A 27,169-nucleotide genomic window follows, 5' to 3' on the forward strand; every position below is an offset into this window, starting at 1 on the left:
CCGCGGTGAGCTGGCCCCACGCAGCGGGACGTGCAGTGGCAGGACCCGTGCCTGATGCGGCACCAGGAGCCTGCGTCTCCAGCTACAAGTGGGCAGGTACACAGTGGCAAACCTGGCCCCACTTTGCTTCTAATCTTGGGGCCCTGTCTCACTTATCATCTACTTTTCAAAGCAGTGTCATTGTTGACAGCTGTTGGGTTTAGCTTTCCAGGGATGATTGTTGGTACCAGAAGAAGAAACTTTCCAATCTGGTCCTGGCAAAAGCCCTGTTCCTCCACTCATCAATCTTTCCCCTCCTTATTTATGAAAATGTTCTAGATAGATATCAGTTCTTTTGGCCTGGGATTTATTATTGCTCTGCCTTCTGGCTTTGAAACAGGAACTGTAAACACTCTTAATACATGCCTCTCAAGTCAAGATGAGGTCACTCACCTTCTCTTGCCATTCAACAATTTCAGGTTTCCTAATGCAGGATCTTATCAACCTACCCCCTCCACCCCCCAATTCCCAGGCACATACTGGAATAGGTCTTGGGCCATAAAAAGTGAGAAGAAAATCTAGAGATGGAGCTAAGACAGAAACATTCTCTCGAAAGAAAAACATGGTCTATCTACACAAGTCATTTCATTCATTACACAAATACAGAGGGTGCCAAAAAATGTATACACATTTTAAGAAAGGAAAAAACTATTAAAATTATAATACTCAATATGAGCCAATACCAAAAGATGAATACAAGTCACGTTTGACTTCTGCAATTACAAGAGGTGCTCAAAGTGGTTACCATCAGCACCCAGGCACTTCTGATTACTGCAAACTACTGCTTGAGAAACGTTGACCGAAATGTCCACTTGTGTACATTTTTTTGGCACCCCCGGTATATATTGAATACCTACTGCGTGCCAAGAGTGGTTGCTGAGGATACAGCTGTGAATAATACAGATTAAAAGCCCTCCTCTAACGGATTAACCAGAACATACTAATTGTTGATGTTGGGTGAGGGACACATGGGGATTCTCTCTACTTAGGTACATATTTGAAATTCTCCACGATAAAATGTTAAAAATATAGTTCTCAAATCTCGAACACATGACGCCAAGTGAAAGAAGCCAGGCACAAAAGAGTACATGCTACATGGTTCTCTATATGTGAACCTCTATTCTCCAGTGACAGAAAGCAGATGAGGGATTGCCCGGGGCAAAGGGCACCTGGGAACTGTCTGGGGGCTCGGGATGTTCCTATGTTCATTGTGTTCGTGGTTACATGGTGTACCCATTTGTTAGAATACATCAAAATGTGCACTGGAAATGAGTGAATTTTATTCTATGTAAGTTTCACTACAATAATGATGATTTATGAAAAGCCTCAAATCCCCGTGCTCATGGAGCATGTTTAGAGGAGTGGCTGGGGATGGAAGAAACCTTAGGGATTGTGTAAGTCCCTCATTTTACAGGAAGGGAGCAGAGAAATTCAGTGACTTGCTCAGCGTCCCACAGATTTGCTAACAACAGGGACCAGCTGTGTCCGGCATCTTCCTTTAACTCATTGCCTGTGACACAGGGTGGGGGTACCTGTAGCCTAAATCTGCCATGGCTCTCCAGGAAAAACTGTTGTTTTGAAACACTAGCTGAGATGCCAGCAGTGGAGCAAGGAGGAGGGGGTCTGACTGAAGCCCCAAGTCAAGGTCTGGTTTATTTTGTAAATCGTTTCAGTTGATAAGCCCCATACTGGCTTATCTTCCCATCTTCCTACTTAAGGCAAGAATCATATTTCACTGTCCTGGCCATGCTCGACCCTCCTCCACACCTAGCTGGGCTCACACACCTGACATACTCCATTGACATCTAAGCTCTGTACTGGAAGGAAATGCCTTTGCAGGTGAAGTAGGTCCCAGAAAGGAGTAGCTAGATTAACACAGAGGGTCAGTGGCTACAGGCCCATGGGCGAGGCCTTCTTGCCTTGAAAAGACCAAGGTTCATGTGGAACCTTAATTGTGTGTTTGTGTAATCCCAGAAATGTAGAATAACATTTTAGTGTCAAGTTTTGGCCAAATCCAATTCTGTTACCATCCGCTACCCCTGCACACAAAGAGGGCACAATAGATGTAAAACTGTGTTTCCAAGAGCTTCTTTCCTTCATGACAAATGCCCCCCTGGAGAATCAAGGTCTTGGCCTTTAAGGTTGGTGTAGGCGGGAACCCTGTCAGCTTGCAAATGTCACTTGGTGGTCTGCATCCTTCAAAGAACGGTTGCTGGCTTCAGGGCTAGAGGACAGAGTCCCTCCACGGGGAAGGTTTAATGTTTTCTGCTTTTACGGATGCACATGACCCAGCCTCTGACCACTGCCCCTCCACTACTGGTTGCCAGACCACCCTTTCACTTATTCTGCAGAGACTGGAAGGAGGCACAGTTCAAGTGGACCTGCCTGGACAGGACCTTCTACAAGACCTCGGGTGGGAAGTGGCTCCTGTGACCCACACAGAACCTGCCTCCCAGCTTGTCTGGGGGAGGGGGCTCTTCTTCATGCCACCTCTCCTCCTCTGTCTTCTAACCTCGAGAGGCAAATCTCAAAACTCCCGTCCCAAAGTTGAGTCCTGGATTTTACCCTATTGCCTGGTATTCCTCAAGTATTTATGTTAGAGAATCTCTTCCTGTCATCTTAAATCCTCACGGTGGTGACAGTAAGGTGACAGTAGGGGATTCTATTCAACCCATGTCAACCTTCCCCTCCAGGGCTTCACAGAGAGCACAGAGTACCTGTTCAATAAATACCTGTCAAAAAGAGCTGATCTGAATTCTGCCTTTCCCCTTTCTATGCTTTTGCTCAGATGGTTCTCTCTTCTTAACCCTTCCTGGTTCTCTCTGCCAAGTTCCAGCTCCTCCAGAGAACTTTTCCTGACGGCTTCTGCTCTTCCCTTCTGCCATCGGACGTAGCCCAGTAGGTCCCCTGTACCCAGGTAGGCTGTGTGTGTTACCTCCAGTGCCAGAGGGGTGGGGAGGAGATTAAATTCAATAAATACTTGTTTGGTGAACCCATGAAGGCAAATCCCAATCTAATAGCTATTAAGTCATAAATGAAGGCTTTGGAGCTTATAGAAATGCCCAGCCCAGCTCAGGGCTCAAATCCCTCCCCCACCATGAGGAGAACCAAAGTGATATGTGGGTGGCCACCCCCACCCCAGGTTACAGGACTGCTCCTGTGATCAGCATTCTCAGATGGAGAAATCTCTGTCAAAAATACCCCATGGAGCCTGCTTAGATTAGAACTACTTGGGAACCTGCCGTGCTAGCGTGGCATCTCCTCAGTGACAGCCACCATTTCAGGGCTGGGGCATCGAGAACTGCACAGCTGTGCCCAGCAGAAACACTGCTGAGAATAAAGGCAGAAAAAGTAAAGGTGGTGAGCAGGTTCACAGAATAATGAGGGGTCAGAGAGTGTAGGAAATTGGGGTGCTATTCCAAGGGGCAACAGGGCTGGGAATACTGGCATCTGGGGTGAGTCACACATGGTCTTGCAGTACCTCCCTTCTCCTAGTACTCTCCCAGCTTAGAATTAACTCCCAGCAGGCTCTCTGGCAGAGTCTGAATTGGCCATTTTTTTGGTGCCAGTCTTCAAATGCCTTTCTGTTCTGTGATAGTTGTTGCCCTGACCGCATTGTGTCATCCCTCATCTGAACTCCTGGCCCCTCCACCCCTTTGGAACAGGAACATTGTCCAGGCCAGCCCCCTTCAGCTTAGACTCGCACTGTCTCCATCACTATCAGCAACACACCATCCTCAGCAGTCACTGTATATCAAGGACTATCCTAATCATTTCACATCATTAGGTTTTTTTACTCCTCACAGCAATCTGGTGTGGTAGATACTATTATCCCCACTCTACGGATCAGGAGACTGAGGCTCAGAGAGAGGAGATGACTTTCCTAAGATCCTACAGCCCACAGTGGAACCCTGTTGCATGTGATTCTACAACTCAGCCTTCAAACCTCATACCACCTCCTGTAATCCTTACCTCATGATTCTTGGAGTACTGGCAGGAGAGGAAGAGGGGCTTTAATAGGTTGGGTGGGGGTGGTGAATGGAGAGAGAGGAACTAAAATTTATTAAGAATCTAATCCTGTTTGTTATCGAATCCAGGTTTGTTATCTGATCCCGTTAATAATTCTGTGAGCAAGTGTTCTCATTCTCATTTTACCGATAAAAGGTTGGGGGCCTCAACGAGGCCAGAGGTCTGGGGGTGAAGCGAATTTCCAGGTTCACATGGCTCTCCTGTGACAGTAATTTTATTTCATCTCAAGTCTCTCTGAGGTCAAAACCAGGACCATGTCCACTATAGTACGCCACCACCTGGGCCAACGACCAAAAAACAGGTTCCTGGACTTTTCCCACGCCCTCCAGCCCTGCGCCAGAGCCCTGGCTCCTTGAGGGACCCTGCAGCCTCTTGGAGGGTAAGGGCTCTCACTATGGCATGGATGTTCTTGGGGGTGGGGGGTGCCTAACTGAGGGGCTGCGAGAACCAGCTGGGGCCTGCTCCTGCTCTGCCAGACGGAGGACGAGGACGGCCCCTAATGGTCTCCTGGGCTCCGTCTTCATGGTCCACGGCATCAAGTGGTCCCTGGGCCGGTGGGCTGACTTTAGGGGAAGGGCTGCTTCAGCAGCAGGGCTCCTCCCCAGGCCACTAAGTTGGTGAGGGTGTGAGGGTCTCAAGCCCACTTCCCAGTTTTCTCTCAGCACAGCCCAGTCATGCAGGAGCATGCAGGAAAGGCCTCCCTTGGGCGTCCCGCCATGCAGTGTGGATGGCTGGATGAAAACGGATCATGAGGTTGAAAGGGGCCTCCATGTCACCAGGCCTGAGGGCTCACCTACCTGGAGAGACTCCCCACTCTGAAGGCCTTACCTTAATGAGGGACATTCACACTGAAGCAAACTTGAAAAGAGAGAACACGTACACAAACAGAAGTTTACTTGGCCAGCATTTTTCCCTCATCGCCTTTGGCTTTACTGTGGACAACTAGGTTTCTGGGGAGGTAGATCTTTCCCTCCTCCTCTGGCTTCCCCCCCATTCTGGTGCCAACGCCCCCGCTAGCCACAATCTCAGAGCCCAGTGCTTTTTGAGGGGAAAGGAAGAGTATGTAGGAGGAAACCTAGGAGTGAACAAAATACTCCAAGATCTGCAAGGTCAGATGATGCCCTTCAACCACACCAAACACATCACTTCTGCCCTCTACGGTTCTCAAAGAAGGCCAGCCCACCAGTAACACAAAGCAAACGTGCTATTTTTATTGGCAATTAGAAAAAAACCACCATTTTGGACCCAAATCTCAGTGGGATAGACCAACAACTCCTATACTTGAAGATTTTTTTCTAGCGTCAAAGCTCTTTGCTCCAGCCTTGCTGGCTTTTCCATTCCCCCACCCACTGCTGGGGTGCCTGCCACCCACTCTGTGTGCCCTTGCTCTGAAGCCAGCCAACCTCACAAACCTGATTTGAGTACTTGATGGCACAGAGTCCTTCATTTAGTATTGATGGTATCGCTTGTGCAAAATCACAGGAGTATATGGGTGGATAGGAAGAGGGTAAAAGGGAAAGTGGAGGAGGGAGAACATATCATATAGCTGGGAGGACAAGTGAGAAGGTATTCTACACGTAGAAGCAGGGGACACTGAAAATGTCCTGGGTGGGGGCTAGTGCAATGGGGCGTAAATAAACCTGAAGGCAGGAAACCCCGTGGACTAGTGACAGCTGGTGAGTCAGGGCAGGGGTGAGACAGGGACACTCAGGCGCCAGGGAGAAGAAATCTCAGTTTAGCAAACATCTCAAGAAGTCAAAGGCCTAGAGGGGACAGCAGCTAGTGGAGGTATGTGATAGAACCTGACCAGAGGCTAAATTCCAGCTGTGAATCTGGACAATCTCCTCCGTGCTATCTTCAGAGGGCGAGGCCCTATAGAGGGGATGGGAATCAGGCCTGGGAGCTGTTCTCCCTCCATAGCCTCAGTCTCCTGGGATGAGTTAGGGACCCCAACCTCCAGCTACGTCAGCCCGGGCAGAGTGCAGGCTCACTGTGTCCCCCAGGAGGATATGCCGAGGAGGGGACCGAACCGTGTCATGGGAGTGGGGATGCGCAGGGAGCTCTGGAAAACATGCCACTACATCTTGACTTTTCTTAAGCCCTAGCCTGTATGACTTGATCTCACCCAGGCTCACCTCCAGTACCTACAACCAGACAAAACCCATTCCTTCCTGGATCAGATAGACAGACGGCCCTGCCAGAGTCCTCAGACTCAGCATGGCCAGCTGAGGAGTGGGGCAACAGCTATTCAGTAGGCTTTTGGGGATTGGTGGCATTCTGGCATGATGCCAGCGGGCATGGGTAGGCAGCAAGTGGAGGAGGGACAGAGGAGACCCAGAGTTCCTTCACAGGCCCCAGCCCCTTGACTGGATGCTTCAACCTGACGGGATCAGGGGAGTCTGTACACCTGGCCTCCTTGCCTGCTCAAACACACGCCCTGTATCTTCTTGAGGCCACCACCAAATTGCAAGGCTGGTGATATTTGCTCAGACTTGTCCCCTTCCTTCTCACAGTGTTTTGCCTCGGACTTGAAGTCCGTCCCTAAGATCTAAGAAACTCAGTCTGTCTCTGGCTGCTTGCAACCCCCTATCCCAGCCACTTCCTGCCAATGCCAGCCTCCAAACCAGCTTTCCTTCCCTCCTCTGTCAAAACCTTTCTTTCCCAGTTCTCCCTGGAAGGCACCTGATGTGCCCTCAAATCATGTGACACCAAAAGCCTGTCTTGTGATGGAACTCTCTGCCCCACGAATAGAAGACAACTTCTGCGGGACATACCTCAGCTTCCCAGTGTCTCTCCAATGACCTCTTGTGGGTGGCCATCTATTTTGCCTGTGGGTAAGGCTGACCCTGCTTATGGCGCACAGAGCCCTCTTCACTGCTTGAATTTGAGCCAGGCAGGTACCCACACCCCCAGGGTTCATTCTGAGTTAGTTGGCGGGGTGGGGGTGGGGGGAAGGCTTATAAAAACCTTATGTCAGTTTTCACAGTGGTCCTGCAAGGCTTTAAGAGATGAGCAGTACAGTATATTTACTGTGGCAGTAAGCTTTAATCTAACCTAAAATTTGTGTCTGCTCTATTCAAGCCCACAGATAACTCTGGGTGGTGCCATTAACATTATTCAGAAAAGAGCTTTCAACTTAGGGGCAGATTTGGGGCACCTTTCCAGTCTGCTAACTAGATGTGGGCTATTCTTTTCCAATTTTTGTCTTTCTCTGGTGATAAGTCTCTAGTCCCAAGGATATAAATATGATCAGATATTTAAACAACTTGAATCTTTATAGACCTGTAGCTGAGACCTCTGGAAGGATCAACATTTTTGGCTTAACATTGTAACCAGATACACCTCTTGCAGAATGTAAGTTTCCTTTTTAGTCCTTCCTTCAGATGTTCTAATTATCTCCTGAATTCAAACCAATGGAATAAACACCCTCTCCGCGGACCGTGTGGTGGTGAGGATAATGCTGGAGGTCTGCGGGGGCGAGTAGGAGAAACATGCACAGAAGATGATTTCCATCCAAGGCAATGATGAAGTCGGGCTTCGGGAAAGCTAAGACACTGTGAAATTGGTGGGAGCTTCTGGACAGTTCCTATTCTTGTTCATTGCCATCCTCTCAGGGGTTGGGAAGGGCCCTGCCCCTGCTTGAGCCCCTCAGCAAATGAAGTATATGGAGTTTTGCCCTTTGCTCTCAGGTGAGGGGCTCTCCAGAGGTCCAAGGAAGAAAGGCATGGGTGCCTTGTGCTCTAGGTGGAGATGGAGTCCCACCTGACCTTCAGGTGGTCCTGAGCTCCTGATCCAGTGATGTACTTCTACTGCTGGCACCTGGGGACCCCTCACAGTGTCACTCCTTTCAGGTCTGCACTTTCATTTGGCTCAGAGTCGAGACCAGAAGGTGGAACCCCCAGCAAAGAACCACTGGCACTTCTAGAAGTTTAGGGACCAGAGCTTCTCAGCCTCTTGAATTCTCAGATCTCTCTCCCCCACTGGATTTGCACAGTATTCTGCCACTTACTCTACCCCAATGAGAGACTCTTCCCCATGAATCCGTATGTTAAAAGTTCCTTGTGGTCTTTAGCATTAAAGATCTCCCTAATTGCTTGTTTCTATGTACAATTGCTTGTTTCTTAGCAAAGATGTGGCGTCTCAGCAAAGACCTGCTGTCTGCCTCTGCCTTCCTACCCCAGGTTCTCTCTCCCCTTCACATCCCTTGCTGATGGTCCCCGGGGCTTGCCCTGTCCTCCCTAGTCTGCATGCCACAGGAAGGGGCTACTCCTCCAGCCTTCTGCAAGCTTCGTTTTAAGTCATTCTGTTGACCTGGAATCCAAATTGAAATGGAAATCATTGTTTTAGACCTGCGCTGGCTGCTCCGCCCCTGACCTTGTACTGGATTCCCAATGGCTGGGCCTGGATTCTTTACTTAGGTCTAGTTCCCAATTTTCTTTGGGTTGATTAACTTAGATTAAACTTGAATTAACAAGTCACCCTCAGATTTGAGACTCTACTTTTGAGATTTGAGACTCTATTTTCTCCTCCTCCTCTGCCTGGCCTCTGGTTTCAGACTTGCCCTCATTTTGTCAGGGACAGAGTTCATCCTGTCTTTAAAGACCACCTGCAGAGACCCAGGGGAGGCAGCCTTCTGGGAGGCTGGCATGTGCAGTAAGCTCTGTCCCAAACCCACAGCCTGGGCTTGACATAGCAGGCCAGGGAGCAATGTGGGAGACGGGAAAGGGGAGGGGTGATGTAAACCAAGAAAGAAGGAGAACCTCAATCTAGCCTGTTCCAAACTGTGTGCTAGCCAGTGAAAAATCATACAAAACCCCAATAGAAAACAGGTGAGGAATGGTGACAGGACCAATTGTCCAGGGACGGTCAACCCACGATGCTCTAGTCTGGCTAAGGTCTGGACCACGCTCTTCAGCTGAGAGGTACCAGCTGCCCTCCCCCTCATCCCACTTGGCACATTTCTGAGAATCACAGCAATATCAAAAGCACTCCCTAGAAAACCTCCTAAAATATAATAAAATTTCTTTCTGATAATTCATAAAGCACAGGAAGTTGGTTTCTGCACTTGGTAATGAGGGAGGAGGGGGGCTGACAGAATATAGGGTGACTGAGGGCTGACTGGATGAGCTCAGGTCTTCTTTGCCGGGACCCCAGCCCTAACACTCTGGGGCTCCTGCCCAGTAAATGACTATATTACACACTTCCCTTTACTCCCAGTAACTAGCCAACTGGCTACGCAAATTTTCAGTCTGAATGATTGCCTTATCAGGCTAAAAGCCAACAGAATTAAGATATCCCCCCCTACACACACACACACACACATACACACACACACACGCGCATACACACACATATATGCACACAAACGTACTCTCACTAACTTGAAGATAAGCACTGCTTGCACCTTCTCTGCTAGGACGTGGTCTTTGCTCTCTGCGTCAACAGTTCTATTCCTTTTTTCAACTTCTGAGCTACTAACACCCCTTATTGTGCCCCGCTCCGACTGGCATCACCCCAATAGGCCTAAGAACCTGGAAGAGTGTGATGAAGCTAGAGTGAAGTCAGAAGAGAGGGCAGGGCAGAGAAGGAAGAGATCTTTCACGTGACCTAGGGAATGAACCTCTTACAGATTTTGTCCCCAGAGGTTCCCAGGGGGACAGTCCTCAAATGTCAGTCACCGAGCAGCTACTTCATGCTCTGTGTTAGTGCCCAATAATGACTGTGACTATTATTTAGCTAATATTTTTCTTTACATTGATTCATTAAAAAAACCATTTATTTATAAAGAAACCTGATATCTCTATCATACATTGAAAACTAGTATCATTTGCAATTTTGGATCAAAATGAATAAGTAACTCTATTAAAATAAAAAATGTTCTGTGTCCCATTGAAATCATCACCTTGGTTATGGCTTATAGGGTATATATGTTCTACATAAATTCTTAAGGCTGAAGAGACTGTTTCTAGGAAGCATCTTGGCTACCTCCTGCCGTTGTCACTCTGGCTGTCAGATATGTCCCAGACCATCCTTCTGCGAGTGGTACCAAGGACCAGCCCACAGATGGGATGAGCTCCAGGCCTTACTTACAATTCGAGGTTTGAAGGGCGGCTTGATCTTCTTCTGCTCCAGGAGCACCCAGTCGATCTCCTTGAAGAATGGGTGCTGCTTGATGGCGTCCTCACCATTCTGTGCTGCCACACAGCCCAGGCGCTTATGGGGGTTCTTGGTCATGAACTGCAGGGATGAGCACATAGGTAGAATTAGGAACAAAGGTAGGGCAGGCCTAAACTGTGAGGGAGCGATAAACGTCAGCCAAGGCAACATGTTCAGTATCACCTCCTAAGCCCGTTTTCTGTATGTTTGGGGGGCTTTGCCCTTCTTTAGTATCCTCTAACTCTTATACAGAACTTACTCTGTACCAGCCACCATTCTAAACATAGTATATTAACTCACTTCAGCTAAATGAAACCCTCTGAGGTACAATTATTTTCCCTATTTCATAAGTGAGGTAGTTGACGCACACACAGGTTAATTATCTTGGCCAAGGTCAAACAGCCAGCAAGGTATCAAGTTGGGATTAGAAATTCAGGCTCTTACTAACTCCCTAATTCCCCTCAGATTCTCATGCCTTCTTCTCAGGGAGACTGATGTCTGATAAACTCACATATCCTGACAGGTCAACAATCCTTTTTGAGGCAAGGAAAGAGAACCAGATATTCATGTTAAGGTAAATTATCAAAGGTATCTCCTGGTCCTTTCCTTCTCCTGGACCTGGGCCCTCCCACTCTTTAAAGATTTGAATTTGTCATCTCTATAAACAACATACCCATGAAAATCAAAAGATTAAAAAAAAACACAAGAAAAAGAAATGCTTATTGCTTCTCAATGCTTGTCTGTAAAGACCACACTGATGGGTTGTACAGTTTTTGGCTGGTGTCTTACGACAATGGTGAAGAAGGGAGGCAGCAGGACCACCTCTTACTGTTGCCTCGGAGTAGACTGTGCACTGTAGAACTGTGATGAAGTGGGCTTCTCTAGATTTCTGTACCCCCTTCACATAGGCAGCAGCCCTCAGAGACACAGCTCACCGGCCAGAGTCATGGAAAACCTGGCCTGGCCCTAGAATCGAGCGACAATGTGAGGAAGTGAAGTGTTCCAAGGCCAAGGGAGTAGAAGACTGCTCCTTACTTCCTCAGCTCTTCCTGTCCTCCCACTTCTGAGAGGGGAAGTATCGGGGCTACGGATAAGCATATAGGTTTTAAGGGCACAGGAAGCTGCCCCGGAGCCAGAGGCTCTTCTCACAGGGAAGATGCCTTCTCTCAGAGACTTCCCCTCACCAAGCAGCTGACACAGACACGAGCTCTAGCTTCTGAATCTCTGTAGGTCAAAGTTTCTCAACCTCTGTGCTAATGACATTTCGGACCGGATACTTCTTTGTCGCAGGGGCCGTCCTGTGCATTGTAGGATGTTTAGCGGCCTCCTAGGCCTCCACCCACATGTGCTCAGAGCACCCGCTGCTCCAAGTGGTAGCAACTGAAAATATCTCCAGATATCGACAAATGTCTCTTGGGGTGCAGGGGCAACATTGTCCCTGTTGAGAACCCCTGTGCTGGGTCATCCAAAATGAAAGGGCCCAGGTCAGGTGCCAGGAGGGAGGCTCAGAGGAAGAAGCGCTGGGCTGGTGCTCAGGGCCCCGCTCTGCGGGGCTCATGTTCTGGCCGCCTTGGGTGCTGCGGGGTTTTCCTTAGTCAACACCTGGCACAATGCCTGGCACATGTTAAATGCTTAATACATATGTTCTCAATAGATGAATGAGTAAATAAGCATACTCTATTTGCTTCCTTCAGCGCTCTTCTGCCCACTGTGACCACGTCTGGATGTAGTTTCTATTGACTGCCCACCTTCTCCTGCTGGACTGTAAGCTCCACAGGAAGGGACGATGGCTGTTATATTTACCAATACTTACTTGGTATCTAGCACAATGCCTGGCATATCCAAAGCACTCAAAAAATAGTAGTTCAATATTAACCAAATTAATTAATAGAAGGTAAACAGTGAGGGAGAGAAAGGGAAGTAGATAAGGAATGGAGGGAAGGATAAAGTGAGGGATAGAGGGAAAGAGGAGAGCAAGCAAACAAACAAAAACAACTGTAGCAAAAAGACACATGTTCTGATGTGGCATTTTCCAAAATATTGTATTTGTCTTCCCCCAGACACCTACAAAATGACGTTAGGTCTTTTTAACATTATCATATGATGATTTATGTTAATTAGTTACGGCAAGTAATATTGATTTTCCATTTATGATACGACATAAAATTTCTTTGACAAATACATACAAGTACATTAGGCAAATATTGGGACTTGATTGAAAGAACAAGAAAAGTAAATCATAGTAGAGCAAGTACTTGGATACGGTAAATTTTCTGAATGTGGTATGCCAACTACTGAACTTTAGGGCACTCTGATGGATGAAAGAAGCCCGCACCGGAAGTCCAGGTTCCTGGGCTGCTACCCCGGTCCTGCCTCAGCTCAGGAGGATGACCCTTCCCAGGAAAATTGATTTGCTTAGCTTCCCTACACTTCAGCTTCCACAGCTTTCCTCGGGGGATAGGCAACTTCACTTACTAGCTGCAGTACACATTTCTTAGGTTGTAGAAACGACTGTACTGAGCAGGTATGAAGAATTTTCACATGTGAGGGATTATCTGTAGGGGTGGGGACAGCCTCTCTATTACATGTCTGAATCCAGCATGGCCACATAGATCTTGAGTGGACACTTCTTTTCTGATCAGCTCTTCAGCCACAGTGATGTCTTCGTGGACACAGGTGCACAGTGCCCTCCTCTCTCTCCCCTGCTCTCTCTTCCCCATCACAGGCCCCAGAAGAAGACAGGACATAGTGACAGGTATGGGAAGTATGGAAGGAGTGTCCAGCCACAGAGCCTAGGCAGTAGGGGTGATCCCAGGGCAGTCTGGGTTGGTTCTGCTCCCTCTGAAACACTCACTGGAGGACACAGATGTGCACAGAGCTGCCCCTCAGGAAGCACAGAGCTGCCCCTCAGGAAGCACAGACCTGCTGTCCTTTCCCCACAAGAAGAGCCATTCTCTCGGCAGCAGTTCTCTGAACTCCCAGGGATGACTGCCCTCAAATCCTTTCATTTAGCCGTAAGCGGAGGTGGGACAGAGAGAGGCAGAGAGAAAAAGGGAGAATGGGAGAGTGCGTAGGGAAGGAGGAGTGAGAGGGACAGAGTGAGGAGAGGGAGACATGGTAGCAAGGCGAGGGAGTAGAAACCCCCTTGTGGGCGTCGACTCACAGCTTTCAGGATGCTGACGGCCTCCTTGCTGAGCCAGACTGGGTAGAGCACGTCATCGTGGAGGATGGACTCAAACAGGTCGTCCTCGTTGTCAGCCTCGAAGGGGGGCTGCCCGGCCATCATCTCATACATCAGCACCCCCAGGGCCCACCAGTCCACGGAGGGGCCATACTCCAACTCCTGCAGGATCTGCTCAGGAAACGAGCAACATCAGAGCTCACCAAAGACTCCCACCAGCGGCCATGTCTGTGCCACAAGTGCCCACGGGGAGAACCACACCTTCATTTCTTGCTCCTCCGCGGAGCGGAGCCCCATGTTACCTCAAGTTAGGTTCTCAATCAGCGAGTTCAGTGGAAATTGAGTTTGGGAGGCGCTATGCTGGGGGCCAACTGTCTAAAGCTGGTACCTACACGAGGTCCTCCTGTGGGGACAAGTCACTGTTTCTTTGTTTGAGCACCAGATGAAGTTCTTCACTTGCATTGATAGCCAAGTTAAAAAAAAATGCATATTTTTGACATTAAAATCAGGGTGAGAGGAGCAAAATGCAGATGAAGAGCAACACAGCGAGCTACAAGGGACTGTGTTCGCCAAGTGTGCTCTCCCATCTCACACTCAGTCCGGGGCACGGCTCACGGAGTGGAAAGGTGAGCAGAATCCCACTCTTCAGAAATGGTGACAATGTGGAAATACCTGAGCCCTGGGCTCTTGAAAAAGAAATTATAGTTAATACGTCTCCTCACCCTTTTGTGTTCTAATTACAAAGGGTTACTATGCTCTTGCGTGTTCCAAGGAAAGACCCATCTCCAGTGTTCCTCATGAGTTCCACGACACTCGCCAACGAGCCCCTCATTTATCTGCCTCTATAAAACCCCAGATCCCCTTCCTTTTACTTGAGACACCTCAAATGGCGAAGGCCGTGCCTAATCATTGCAGCTTGCAGGATACCTCAGGTGGGTAACTTCTCAGGTAACTTGTCCCAGAACAGGCTTTAGCTCATTTCTCAGATTTGAAGACAGCCTGAGAAAAGGAGGCTGAACCCCAGTATATGGGCTTTCTGTGGTCTACTCAAGACACCCTTCTAGAGATTACAGATTGCTTGGAATTAAATAACAAGACTTGGGTAGAAGGATTTTGAAAACAGTAAAAACACATTCTAATAATCTTTTGAATTTTGAATGAAAAGGAATATAAGCAAATACAGCCAACTCTAAATGATTCCGGTTTGGTAATCTGTTTGGTGAGTACCTTGGTCTCTTAGACCAGTGGTTAGCACATGGTATCTGTGAGAGGTCAGAGCTACAGACTCCACTGTCCTGAGGAGCCAGGAATGCTGCTCTGTTCCAAAGCCAAAGCCAACACCTCCCTCAACCTTGAAAGATCCAGAGCCCCAACCTATCTCACTACAGGACCACTAGTTTCTCTAGGGCACTGTTTCCTCAGGGCATTTATAAGCAACCAGGTGGCAGAGGCTCTCACATTCTTCAGAGTTCCTACTGTGAGCAACCCAGTTCCAACACTCGGGAGACCGGCTGCCACACGTGCCCACGGTGTGTGCCTTTCTGGGTGTGCTCATTTCTCTCCTTGGCGCAGGGGGCTGTGAGTGCTAAGGTGGCCACCTTCCAGCCTCCAGAAGATGGCACAGCTGAGTTCTGTGCCACCACAGGGTGATAGGGAGGTGGCCTCCAGGGTGCCTGTGTAGGCTCAGACAGGATGGCACTGCGGGAACCACAAAGCATCCCTGCCTACCCTTCCCCAAGGCCCTGTCCAAAGCCTTCCTGTTTGGGGTGGCATCTTTTATAAAATTGCTTTTAGGCTTGGCTCTAATTATCTGCTTTCTAATCGGCTTGTCTGTGATGGAGCTGGTAAGAAGGGCAAGGCATCACACGCCATGGGAGGGCATCCAGCATGGCAGCCATGGGTGGGTCAGAGCCGGGGTAGAATAAAAAGGAAGGCATTGGGTGTCATGATGACAGGCATTACCCAGGGCTGGCCTCCATTCCTGGGGAGCGGGGGCTGGGAGTAGAGAAAGGAAAGGAGAGATGGTGTTAGCCACAGTCATATGGTGGGAAGAGAAGCCCTGGGGCAGAGCTAGCATCTCCAGAAGGTGTCTGCTTTCAGGGTTAGCCAGGCACCTCTCCACTTCTCCTACTTGAATAGAGGCTTATGCATTCTGAAGCATTTCCATGCTCTAATCTCATTAGATTCTCAAAACAACTTGAGGAGGCAGGTAGGGCAGGAATTGTTATTCCCATTTGAAAGATGAGGAACCCAAGGGTCAAAAATGTCTTGTGACTTGACCAAGGTCACATGGAGGCATTAGCGGTTAAGTCCAGTGTGGAATCTCAACTCTCAGGTCTGTGCTTTTCACACCCCACTGCACAACCCAGCAATGATAGTAAAGATGGAGCCTCCATTTATTGACTCAGTGCTACTCTGGGCCAGGCGCTGTGGTACAGGCTTTAGAAGCACACTTTCATTTACTCTTCCCCATAGCCCTTGATAAAGGTAGCAATGTGTTTATCAGCTATAAATTGCCTACAGTAAGACCAGGGATTACTTGCCGTTTCAAGTGTAGTGGTGGTTCTGCATAGTGGGCACATGTGTAGAATGGAAAGGATGAGTGTGTGGGCTCATAAACAGAGATCAGAGTTGTTCATGTGAGTCTCGCCAATGGATTGCCCTTCATGAAAGTTGTGGGGGTATTTTGTTCACCATAAAGTAAACATTTGTCTTGGGCTGGGTCATTAACTACTACACTGGGCTTTCAACCCTTTGACTCTGGTATCAACTCAGAGGGACTGGAACCAAGCATTCTGAGGAAAAAGGATGAATAAAGAAGGTGCTGAAAAAGCAATTGAGAGCCCTGGCTTTCACTGGTTTCTCCTTGAAGGTTAAATTCCTAGTGTTCTTGCTAAAGGAACACACTAGTAGAGACACTTAGAAGATGAAAGTTCCAACGAGAATTTGCCTATTATTTACCAACCTCACTTCTCTGACTCTTCTCAGGCGTCTCCATCTCACCTAGTCTGTGAAAAGTCTCTCAACTGTCCTTCCCTGTCGCTCTCCCCTCTGATTTACGAATATACTGCTGATACCCATCTTCTTACTAAGACAGGTCTGATTATGACTCTTCTATACAGGGAAGCCCTTAGTGGATCCACAGATTCTACAGGATAAAGGCCATTTTCCTTGGTCCTTTATCCTAATCTCATTCATTACTAAGAACACTAAGAAATCCTACACTACTAGTGTTCTAGCTACACTATTTTCCTTTCTTAATAAAGGCCAAGAATGTCCTCACCCTTTTGTCTTTGTTCATGTTGGAGTGTCCCAAATTCTCATTCATTTATTCATTCAACAAACCATTACTAAGAGCCCCGTTTTTGTGCAGGATCCTGGAAGTACCCAGATTATAAACACAGCCCCTGCCCTAAAGGATTCAGAACTCAGGGATACTGAACTTCTTCCCCTGCCCCACCCCCACTCAATCCTCCCTATTGTTTTCAGGAATGTTCCCCACCCCCCACACCAAAGGAAATCCTGCTAATTCTTTACAACTCAAATCATCCACCAGGTGCTCCAAGAAGCCTCCCCGTCCTGAGGATAGTCTCTTGTGTTTCGTACCTATTTATTCTACTTAATTAGTTATTTACTTACCTGTCACTCCCTCTGGATCAAAAGTTCTTTTAGGAGAGTGACAAGTGTCTCAGTCAATTCTTTATCCCTACATTGCTTTGTGTCTAGCAGGTGCTCAAACAGTGCCCATGGAAAGGAAATGAAATCTAAATGTGCTAACACATACCTAACCACCACGGGCAATGCTTAATGGGGATTGGTACTTCCTTCCCATTTTATATGTGTCAGAACCCACAAGACCATTTTTATTAAGTATCTATGATTGGCTATGTCTTAAACCACATCACAGTAGGTATCTCTCAGCTAGGCAAGACTGACCTGGAGAAACTCAAGGCAAACAAACACTTTATGAGGAACAAAATACCCACACAACTTTCACAAAAGGCAACCCATCGACGAGGCTTACAATGAATATCTCTGATCTGCATTTATAATGAGCCAGGTACTCTCCTCTTTCTCCTCGATCCTGTGTGCTCCCTATGTAGAATCACCACTGCACTAGAAATGGCAAATAATTCCTGGTGTAGACAAATTATAGTGGATTAACTGCTGCCTTCATCAATGGTATTCCTTTATCCTGTTTATAAAGAAGTGAAAACAATGATACAAGTCAACAAATTTCTCTTGGTCCTAGTTTCATTGGTAGTTCCGGAGAGGATGAGAGAGCAATAAGGATGAGGCGAACCAATCCAGATTTGGGGAACGGCCTGTTACTCTCAGCTCACCAGTATCTCCCCCTTCACCACCACTTCCTTATGGATACATCAGCACGTCTTTTCTCCCTCTTTCCTGGGATCCATCCTGGTTTTTCAGAGTTTCGCCCAGCACCACTAGATGACCCCAGTTCACGAGGATGGAACACGAGGAGGAGCTGGCCTTGCACACGGTCTTACCTCAGGAGCGATGTAGTCAGGAGTCCCACAGAACGTGGTGGTCGTCACACCATTCAGAATCCCTTCCTTGCACATCCCAAAGTCGGCCAGCTTGCAGTGACCTTCTGCATCCAGAAGGATGTTGTCCAGTTTCAAATCCCTGCAACATGGGCCAGAACCACATGGTTAATGCTTCACTCATCCCAATGCGGTCTTCTTGAGTTGGAGAGAGAGGCACATCTCAGGGAAATCTGCTATAGAAAGGAAAGTCTTAAGGAGGCTTGACCTGCCAGCAACCAGCCTCAAGGCAGGTCTCTGCCTACGAGGGCCAACCCCCAAGGGAGCCAAATTCACCCCAACCTGAGGGAGGAGGTTCTGTTACCCCAAGAATAGCTCAAGAGTGCTGCGGTTAATAGATTCAGTAGCTATTTATTGAAGCAATATTATGTGCTGAAATTCATATTATTTAGACGTTGACATGAAAGAAAGAAGCAACTTATCCCCTTTCCTTTGTGAGTTAACCACGCTGAACAGCTGGAGGAACAAGACTGACACATGTTAACATCAGTGAGGCAGATAAAACCACATAAGAATCAGGTGCTACTTTACAGAGCACTGAGTGTGTGAACTGTTGCATTTCAGCGAGTAGACAGACCACTGATGGCTGGTGCAGGCAGGAGGGCTTCCAGGAAATGGTACTCTCGAGAGAAGCTTGGATAGATGGTAAGGTTTGGAAAGATCATGAAGAGAAAAAATGGGAGGGAGGGGAAGGCCAACACAGGAGATACAAAAGGTGAAGAGAAGAGAGAACTGGATCCCAGTGAATGGTGAGAAGAGACAGGCCTGTTGAAACCAACCACAAAGAACCTCAAATGCCAGGAAGAGGGATTTGACATTCACGCTGAGGGCAAGGGGAGCCCTGCCTACACGTGTCCCATGTATTTTCATGGTCAGTATTTCAGAGGCAAGCAGGCTGAGTGAGGGAAGCGTCTGGGGCAGGAAGGAAGACACACTGGTTGCAATAACCAGGACCGCCAGAGCTCAGGTGGTGCTGTGAAGTCCGTGAGGGCCATGCGCTCAGTTGGCCTCAGCCAGTGCAGCTCCCTTGTGGCTGGTGTTACAGTTTGAGGCCTGTGTAAGACTTTTTACATAACACCTGGAATTCTGGGTATGAATTCCCTACTAAACAAGTCTGCAGACCCCAGACTTGTCCCACAGAAGGACTCAGACTTTTGAATGGAGGTCTCCGCACCTCAAGCCTTCCTCGCAGTCACTTTGGGGTGGAGGTGTCTTGCAAAGAAGGCCCATTGCCTTGCACACAGAGCAAGAGGGGCCCTTCTCACAAGGCTGCTGGCATCGGGACATGAACTCTACCATCAGGAATCCAGGCCTGAGTGCAAAGGTGGGGCAGGAAGCATTTTGGGGCCTGCCTGCTTGCACCATGACCCCCGTTTCCACTTACAGCTGGGACTTCTTGAGAAAAGAGCACATAAAATGTGCTGCTGTAAGCAAATGCTCACGAATTACAGAAAGAACAGTGAACCCAACCAGCCAAGCCACTGGGACCCGGGGTCCCTGACCCCCAATTCTGGCCACTGTGTGTGGTCAAGGCTCAGCTGTGTCTGGGAGTGGGAGAGCGATGAGATGAATAGCAGCGTGGCTCTGGCATAGGAGGCCTGGGTTTTAATCCCTGTTGTAACCTGGTCCTGGTGAAGTCACCTTGCTGGTCTGTTACCCTATCTGTCAACTTGGGCCAGATACATTCCTGCTCCGAAGCTTGTTTTCGTGTGTGAAACATCAGTCTGTAGTATTGTTACACCCACTTCCTTCATGAGGAAACTGACCAAGAGGGAACTAGGTGTCCGGTCTGCCCACCTGTGGTCTTGGAGAAGTAGACCAATAGGCCCACTGAGTTACGGCCCCTGCACACTCTCTAGAGTTGTCTTTCCAAGACTTACAGGACTGCATCATGATCACCATGGCAATATTCATCGTAAAAACAACAACAACATGTGGAAAGTACCTCGAGGTCTACAAACCACGTTCATGTTCTGAACAACACTGAGAGTTAGGAAGACCAAGCTCAGCTATTACTAGGGCAGAAATAAGTACCAAGAAGCCAGAAGAAGGTAAGCGATTTCTGCAAGTTGATGGGGATTGGTGGAACTAGAATCTGAACTCAGGTCTGCTGCTCGGGAAACTGGTGTTCTTGCCTCAGTGTACTACACTCCTCTACCTTCCTGCCTTCACTTGGGGGGGCCTCTTTCAATGCCAGCCACCAACCCCGACTTTATAAAAAACCCCACATGCCACTGCTCAGAGCTCTTTTTTAAGGCTTTTGTGTCCTAGAAAGGACTCGTTCTAATTTGTATGAATGGAATAGATTCAGAAGAGTCCACACCAGCCTGAACCTTGTCCTTGTTCTCAAAATTGCCACTTAGCATTTCTGGCACATCAGGCTCAGTCTTTCCGTCTACTCAGAGTTCCTACTTAGGACAAGAGAAGGTGGCATGTCTTATTTCTGCCCACCTCCCGCTCTTCTTTCCCCGCCTGGCCCTAATCCAGATGCACACCATCCCTTTGCTTCTTGCCCCTACTCCTCCCTGGGGGACAAACTGCTCTTGCTGAAGGTCTAAGGTGAAGCATGTGTGAAAGTGGCTGCCCCTCTGTGTGGCAAAGGGAGGCCCCGGGCCAAAACTTTTCTTTCCACTGTCCTGCCACCGATGCCTGAAATCCCACGAGTCACTTCCTCAGAGTCATCCTCCACTGTCTGTATTTCTCTAAAACTCTTGTCCCATGGAAGAGACAGTGACTTATGTTCCTTTCCTTTGTGACAGGAAGATTAGTGAAGCATGAAAGACCCCTGGGGGCCAGAAGGGCCATTCCTAGAATTTTATTCCTCTGGGTGTCTTCAATCTCATTAAAAAGTAAAATACTGACACCACTGGGACCAAACTTGTCCAGTCCTGGGCTCTCAGTGAGTTCCTGAGTGGGGTTTCAGTGTGGGGGAGAGCTCAGGGAAGCCCAGGGCTATATTTCCTCAGGCAGAGAAAAAGAGATGAGAGAACGCCCTTGCCTACAAGGGGTAGGAGACGAGGGCTGCTGAAAGAAGGTGGCATCCCTGAAATCCTGTCTCCGGCACAGCTGACTGAGGGCTGTGGTCCACTTATGGAACCGCCCCCCCTTCCCCGTCTCCGTCCCAGCACTGCTGTCCTGGGACCCATGACTTTCTACTTCCTACTCCTGTCCCACGATTCTCCCACCTGCTGGTTTTAAGTGCAGCCTCTTCACTAGGGGCCTCTAAACCTCCCTGAGAAGGGGGGTTGGGAACAATTGTTTCCAGCCTTGCCTGATCTGAGGCCCAGCTTGCAGGGCCAGTTGAGTAAGCGTGTCTCCTTCCTGAGAGTTCCCACAGCGCTTGGGTCATGGCTGGGCACAGAGTAGGTGCTCATCAAACTTGACTCACAAAGAAGGACTTCGGTTTAGATATTAACCCCTGTCTACTCAGTCCTCAAATACAAGTCCAGGGTGCTTTTGCAAACCGGGGACGTTTTTTAAGGAGTGGAGTCATTTTTCTAATAGGGGGAAACATACAGCAAAATCCCTTTCCCTAACATGAGCCAGTGTCACTAGCCATTGCTTATTAAGTTAATCTATTAATAGTTTCACTTAATTCCTTTCCATAGGTAATTCATATTAATAAAATCCAATGTATAAAGAGGCATATACCGTGTTTCCCTGAAAACATAACCTAGCTGGACCATCAACTCTAATGCGTCTTTTGCAGCAAAAATTAATATAAGACCCAGTCTTATATTATATTATACCGGGTGTTATATTATATTATACCTGGTATTATATTATACCTGGTATTATATTATACCTGGTATTATATTATATTATATTATATTATATTATATTATATTATATTATGCCCAGTCTTATAGTAAAATAAGACCCGGTCTTATATTAATTTTTGCTCCAAAAGACGTATTAGAGCTGATGGTCTGGCTAGGTCTTATTTTCAGGGAAACAAGGTAGTACATATTCTCCCTCCTGCATCTGTCCCTCAGGCATTCCCTTCTCTCTCTACAGGCAATTGCTTTTTATTCATTCTTTGTGTGTCCTCTTGATCACACTTTATATGTAAATAAGAAAATGTTAACATACGCAGGCATACCTTGGAGATATTGCAGGTTCGGTTCCAGATCAACTGCAATAGAGTCACAGACATTGCTTGGTTTCCTAGTACATACAAAAGTTACGTTTATACTACACGGTAGTCTATTAAGTGTGCAATAGCATTAAGTCTAAAAAAACAACGCACAACCTTAATTAAAAAAAATGCTTTCTTGCTAAAAAAAAATGCTAATGATCATCTAAGGCTTCAGATTGAGCCATAATCTTTTTTTGCTGATGGAGGGTCTTGCCCTAGTAACATTAAAGAGCGCTGATTGCAGACCACCATAACAAATATAATAATAACAAAAAAGTTTGGAGTATTATGAGAACTATCAAACTATGACACAGAGACATGAAGTGAGCAAATGCTGTTGGAAAAATGGTGCTTATTGACTTGCTTGATGAAGGGTTGCTACAAACATTCAATTTGTAAAAAACACAGTATCTGCAAGTGCAATAAAGTGAAGCACAATAAAACAAGGTATGCCGGTATTCATTTACTCCCCCTTAACTAAATGGAGATTACTATATGCATTCATTTGTACCTTACCTTTCCCACTTAACATATACTAGAGATCTTTCTGTCTTGGCACATAAAGGGCCTCCTAGTTCTTTTTTATGGCTGCATAATACTCCACCGTATTTACTGGGGGACATTTTTAGGGTGCTTCCAAGACTGCTATCACAAACAGAGCTTCAGTGAATACGCTTGTACATATGATGTCTCTCACATATCTGAAGGTAATTGTACACATTTTCTAGAAAAGACATTTCTGAATCTAATAGCACAAGAATGTGGATCAGTGCATGTTGCCAAACTGCCCTCCTTAGAGGCTGAACAATTTTCACTTCTTTCAGCAGTATATAATAGTGTCTGCTTGCCAATATGGTATGTTATCAAGTTTTTGGTAGTCTGGTAGGTGAAAACAGTATCTCAGTAGATGCTTAAGTATCTCTATAAGTTTGAACATTTTTCATATATTTAAAAATAATCTGTATTTTTTTTTCTGTAAACTGTTGCCCATTTTCCTTTTGTGGTGTTTGTTGTTTTTTTAATTGATTTTTAGGAGCTCTTTCTATGTTAGGGAACAAACTTTGTGTGGGCTAAGAATTACAAATACTTGTCCTAGTTTACTGTTTGACTTTTGACATTGCTTGAAGTGGTTTTGCCATGCTGATATTTATTTTTATGTAATTGAGTTGATGTTTTTTTTTTATGGTCTTTAGATTTTATGTCTTAATTTGAAATGGTTTACTCATTTCAAAGTTATACAAGCATTCTCCCAAGGTTTTTCCTACTACTTTGATGCTTTCATTTTATAAACTTGTCTTTGATGTATTTGGAATTTGTCCTGATAAAAGGTGTGAAGTAGAGATTCAACTTTGTTTCCAGACATCTAGTGAATTGTCCCAATTCCATATGTTGAATAGTTTATACCTTTTCCTCATTGACTGAAATATCACCTCTATAAATACTGGTGCTAGATACCCCACATGCATTTGGATTTATTTCTGTAATCTTCATTCTATAACACTGATCTGCACCAAACTTTTTAAATGATTATAGGTCTATAATATGTTTTAACATCCAGTAGAGCTGGTCCCTTATTATTCTTTTTCAAAATTTCCTGGCTACTCTTGCTTGTTTATTTTTCCATATGAACTTTAGAATCATCTGTCTAGTTAAAAAAAAAAAATCCTGGTGGTGATTTTATTGGGAACAGTTTAAAGTTATAAATTAACTCAGGGAGAATTTATATTTTTATGATGTTGAGTCTTCCTATCCAATAATATTGTTTGTTTTTCTATTTGTCTGTTTTCTTTAGGGGCATTTTAAAGTTATCTCATATAGATCTTGTACATATCTTGTTACATTTTATGGTAGCCTGCTGGTTGTCCCAATATCCTTGTCCTTAGTGAGAGAATTTTTTTTTTCTTGCCATGCACAGAGCAAAGCAGGTATAAAGGAGAATTCAACGCTTTCCTTAAAACTTAGTGATGTGACTAAATTCTAGCCAATCAGATGTGTGGAAGTCTTAACAGGAAGAGCCTTACTCTGCTTTTTCTCTGTTGCCTAAATGAGGATATAATGCCTGGAGTCCTGGCATGTGCTTCTTTGACCAAAAACACAAGTTCCAGGCCCCAGGAGTGCCCACTTCCAGATAACATTCATATGTAAAAGAAATAAACTTGTGTCTTATTTAAAGTACTGTTGTTTTGGGTTTATACGTTAATTGCAACTGAAATCACTTCTAAACAATCCAAGGTATTATTTCATGTTTTAAATTCTATCATAAACGGAGTCTTTTCTTCCATTACATTGTCCGTCTTGTTGTCTATGTATATACTAGTTATTGATTTCTGCTTTTCATTCTGTGCCCTGCCACTATATTACCGAACATTCCTTTTTTGTGTGTATTTTCCTGTTGGTTCTCCTGGATTTTCCAAATCATCTGTAATCAGTGATCATTTTTACCTGCTCCTTTGCAGTGTTTATGTTTCAAACTTCTTTGTCTGATTGTGTAGACTAGAGCCTTAAGAACACTGCTAAATAAAAGTGATGATAGCAAGCATCTTTGGTAGTCCCTGATTTTAGAGGGGCCCCTCCCAGCATCTCTTCCTCAAGTGCCTTTGTCATTGTCTTTGTTGCTTGGCACCCGGACTGAAGGCTAGCTTACTGTATCCTCCCTCAGACTGAAGACTTGTGAGAACTTTCATGGAACCTCTCTTCCTTCCCCAGCTGCCAGAGGACCAAATGGTTGTGGGCTGTGGGGAAGCGGGGAAGGAGCTGGTCATGCAGTGTCCCTCTAGTTCAGGGTTTCTCAACCTTGGCACATTGGAGCTAGACTGACATTTGGGGCTGGATAATTCTTTGTTGTGGGGGCTGTTCTGTGCTCTGCAGGATGTTTCGTAGCATTGCTGGCCTCTATGCATTAGACGCTGTTAGCAACCTCCCATCCCCAGTTGTGACAACCAAAAATGTCTCTAGATATTGCCAAATGTCCCCTGCAGGGCCTCTGGTGGACAACTACTACTATAATCTAAGTCTTAAGTGATGATCAAGGCTCTAAGATGGTCCAGATCTGTAAGCCAAGTAGGGATTTGGGAGCAATACTCTGGCTGTCAGTAAAAGGTGCATTTGCCTGGAGTGTCCCCTGCCATTTTATCCCTGGGAGACAGCAATCCTGACCACACCAATACTAGTAACATTCGAAATGAGAGGAAACTGAGGCTCAGAGAAGGTAAGTCAGTTGCCTGAGGTTGCCTGACTGGTAAGAGGCAGAGTTTAGTTGACTCCACATGACTGCCCGTGACCATTTCAGATCAAAAGTGAGATCCATGAGTTGAAAATCTCTGTCTGCTGATTGGACCCAAATTCCTGTGGGCTGGAAAATTCCTGGTGAGAAGGGGAATACAGAGACCAAGCGGTCACAGTTGCTGACAGGAAAGGATTGACTTAGGGCTGCATGGTATAACCAAGGCTCCCTTGGGGTAGGAACACAGATCTTTTCCAGAAACTCCAAAGACATCAAGAAAGGAAATTCTCAAAACAACATACATTTTTTTTTTTTAATTCTATAAAACCTGAAGGGGGGTCGGTGTGGGGGGAAAGACCTAGTAGTTATTTCCATAAAGAAAAAAAAGGCTTATCTTCTAAAACCAATTATGCTTTATTTATTGGAGAAGGAAAAGGGAAAGGGATCTGTGAGTAAAAGCGAAGATCTCTAAAATGAGTTTGCTGTGAGATGGGGAAGAAATGGTCTCACAGTGAGGGAGAAGTGGTGCATAAAGGTCTTAATATTAAGGAGGACTGCTGGAGATGGGGTGAGAGCAGTGGCATGTCAAATTTTACTTTCACTTTTAACAAAAGTGTTCTTTTAATGTGACAAGAAATCAACTGTTGATATCTCTAGAGTGTGGATAATTTTGGCTTCTAAGAATTGCCCCCCCCCATTGCTATCCATACATCTAATTCAGTGTCTAATGGCTTAAGTGTACTTGGTGGTTGGTGTCTACATGTTATGATCTGAAATGCTGGGTGACTCCCCCAACTTCTCTTTTCCTAATGTTCACATAGGAAGTGAGGTACTTCTGAATCTGAATTGTAACTCTGCTACTTACTAGCTGGATGATGCTAGGCTTGTCCAAAATATCTCTGGGACTCAGTTACCTTATCTGTAAAATGGGGATAATCTTGCCAAGACTGAATGATATAACCGAGATGAAAGCTCTAGCACAGTGCCTGATGCGTGGTAGTTACCCCAGAAATTCTGCCCTCTCCAGAGATCTTCATCAGTCATTTCTTAATATACATATCCCCAGTTAGGGCAAATCCCTAGATCCCTAACAAGCTTTAAATTTTTAAAAAATATTTTACCTTCTACTGTGTATAAGCCACCGAGATAGACACTGTGGGAAGAAAAATAGGAAGCACATGCAATTATAACATATGGGAGAAAGTGATGAATGATACTTAAATGAGAGTGCGAGAAAACACATGGTGTGCGAGAGAGCGAGCGAGCGAGAGAATGAGAGAGCAACTTTCAGTCTACCCTAGTGAGAAAATCAGGGGATTCATTTTCTCTGGGCCTGGGGACTGACACTACAAGGCAACACCAAGTGCCTCCGGGGAGAAAGCAAAGGGGGAGGCAGATAGAGAGCAGAGGTGCAGCTGCACAGGTGTTACTAACCAGGATTGAGGTGACAGCTTCCAGACCCCAGCCGACTTCTCAGGAGCTGGAATGGCCACACCGTGAGCACGACCTTTCTGCAGGGCCCTGGGAGCTGCTGTGGCTAGCAGCTTTCATCGGTCCCTGTGATCTGTGGTTCCCCACGTGCTAGCACACACCTTATCTCCTTCACTCCCGACAACAGCCCTGGGCGGTAGGTATCATCATCCACACTTTACAAAGAACTTGGGGGGCACCACGGCTCACAAAGGTGAGCTGGGACCTGAACGTCATACGTTGGGTGGAGCCCTGTTTTCTTCACATGACTCATCAGTGGTCTCATGTGAAAATTCATCCTTTTCCATTTGTAAACCTTTATTTTCCCAATTTGATGGCAGATTCCCCAAGAATAAGGGCCAGAA

General features: G+C 46.4%; 1 protein-coding gene across 1 annotated transcript in view; it reads right to left on the reverse strand.

Moving 5' to 3' along the window:
* The window catches only part of PRKCE (protein kinase C epsilon), a 468,189-nt gene that overhangs the window by 14,526 nt on the left and 426,494 nt on the right, over positions 1-27,169 (reverse strand). Inside the window, exons 12-14 of the mRNA XM_081068797.1 lie at positions 17,917-18,055; positions 13,388-13,576; positions 10,159-10,305 (exon numbers count right to left, since the gene is read on the reverse strand). Coding sequence (XP_080924923.1) covers positions 10,159-10,305; positions 13,388-13,576; positions 17,917-18,055 — 475 coding nt within the window. The remainder of the gene's footprint in view (positions 1-10,158; positions 10,306-13,387; positions 13,577-17,916; positions 18,056-27,169) is intronic.

The sequence above is a fragment of the Rhinolophus hipposideros genome (genome assembly GCF_964194185.1).
Source record: "Rhinolophus hipposideros genome assembly, chromosome: 12".
NCBI classification, from domain to species: Eukaryota; Metazoa; Chordata; class Mammalia; order Chiroptera; family Rhinolophidae; genus Rhinolophus; species Rhinolophus hipposideros.